Raw genomic sequence first — 1567 nt, 5'->3', positions numbered from 1 at the left:
GGTCCACCTGACACCTGTCCACCCTCCGACGTGACCGCTGGCACCCTGACCCACTTACCCGAACACACGGGCACAGTCACGTACACAGTCCCCGTGACCACCGCCGGACATGTGCCAAGCGGGACCCGCTTTTCCAGAAACCCGGCCACGGACAACTGCTCACTGGGACCGCAGTGAGGGCAACGCGGGGTCCCGAACCTGGTCTGGACCTGAACCCGGTGCTCCAGCCCCCCTCGCTGAGAGAACCTGTACCGCGGACACAAACACCGGAACAGAAGTTCGCGCGCCACACAGCCGCAGGTGCTCAAAGCTTCGACCTGTGGTCCGATACTAACGATAATCCTCTACTCATCGACCAGTAACCTGCTCGTCTCAGCCTTCACCCCGCGCTGCTGCCAGACACCATGTAAAATTCGACAACTTTTAAAACTCGACCCCTGAAGCAGCAGCAGAGACCCTCACACGCACGCGGACCAATCGGCACTGTTAAAAGTCAAAATAAATGTGCCGCACGCGCACAGCGTCGCTCTTATCAGCTCTAATGTAAGCGCGAGGTGCAGAGTAGGGGACGTATTTACCTGGGTTGTTGTTGTTGTTGTTCGTGTCCATGGCAGCGGTGGTCACTGTGACATCCGAGAAAAAGTCACGCACGCGACCCTCGTTTAAAAGTCCCAGAAAGCTACCGCTGCGCACGCATCCCAGGCTCGGAGACGTGGGAGAAGAAACCACCACAGAAGAAGAAGCGGGGTCTTATTCTGTGAATTCAAACTACTGCTCCTGCTGCACGCGGAACCAAGCGATCCGTCCTGCTGCACGCGCGCCTCTGTCTGCCTGCCTGTGTGTTTTGAAACAAGGCGCGCGCAGCAGGACACTGATGATGATGATGAATGTGCGGGGGCCGCCGTGCCCGCACGCGGCAGAAAACGGGACCATGTGACCGCGGGGAGAGCCTCGTGCCCCAGTGACATACTTTCCCGCCCCTTCTCTGCGCTGCAGCCGCTCGTTTAAACCTCCGAGCACGTGGAGCCGGCTGCTCCTCGCACAGGGGCATTCTGGGATTCGTAGGCGGAGATTTTTTTTGTAGTTTTTAAAACATAATTTTAATGCTTTGACCAATCATTTAACGTTATTTATTACTACTTATATTTATGATTACTTATTCTACTTATGAGCCAAAAATGGACTCCACATCCTCCGGACTAACGACATCAGAGCTCAGGTCAAAGCCTGCAGCTCTCATGGGGGGCATCGGAGCTGACAGCTGGCACATCTGGAAAGGCTCCATCACTGCTCAAAGGTATAAACAGGTGTTAGAGGAACATCTGCTCTGACACCTGCTCCGTGCTGACGTGTGTCTCTGGGAGGCCTTCGTGTTTGAGCAGGACAAAATCGCAGACTGCATCTGTCCCAGCCACACGGCCGCTGAACCGGCCCGCCTGCAGTCCAGACCTCTGACCAGCAGACAACATCTGGAGCATCATGTAAGCAACAACAGGACGAAGCAGAGCCAGGACTGCTGAACAGCTGGAATCCTTCATCAGACCATCGCAGACTGATGTTAGAGAGG

The 1567-nt window shown here is 55.5% G+C and overlaps 1 protein-coding gene across 2 annotated transcripts in view; it reads right to left on the bottom strand.

The window, feature by feature from the left end:
* The window catches only part of nr1d1 (nuclear receptor subfamily 1, group d, member 1), a 13159-nt gene extending 12188 nt beyond the window's left edge, over positions 1-971 (bottom strand). The window contains exon 1 of one of the 2 annotated variants that reach the window (XM_005948689.3): positions 1-971. This exon is cut by the window's left edge and continues 1961 nt beyond it. Coding sequence is in view for 1 of the 2 variants with exons in the window: in XM_005948687.3 (XP_005948749.1) it covers positions 579-609 (31 nt within the window). In the remaining variant the exon portion in view is untranslated. The other variant, XM_005948687.3, reaches the window with a different exon arrangement.
* Between the last annotated feature and the right edge of the window lie 596 nt (positions 972-1567).

Source organism: Haplochromis burtoni, unplaced genomic scaffold (genome assembly GCF_018398535.1).
Source record: "Haplochromis burtoni strain Fernald_Lab_line unplaced genomic scaffold, NCSU_Asbu1 Contig_313, whole genome shotgun sequence".
In the NCBI taxonomy this organism is placed as follows: Eukaryota; Metazoa; Chordata; class Actinopteri; order Cichliformes; family Cichlidae; genus Haplochromis; species Haplochromis burtoni.
The sequence above is the reverse complement of the archived record's forward strand: the minus strand, read 5'-3'. Positions and strand labels throughout refer to the sequence as shown.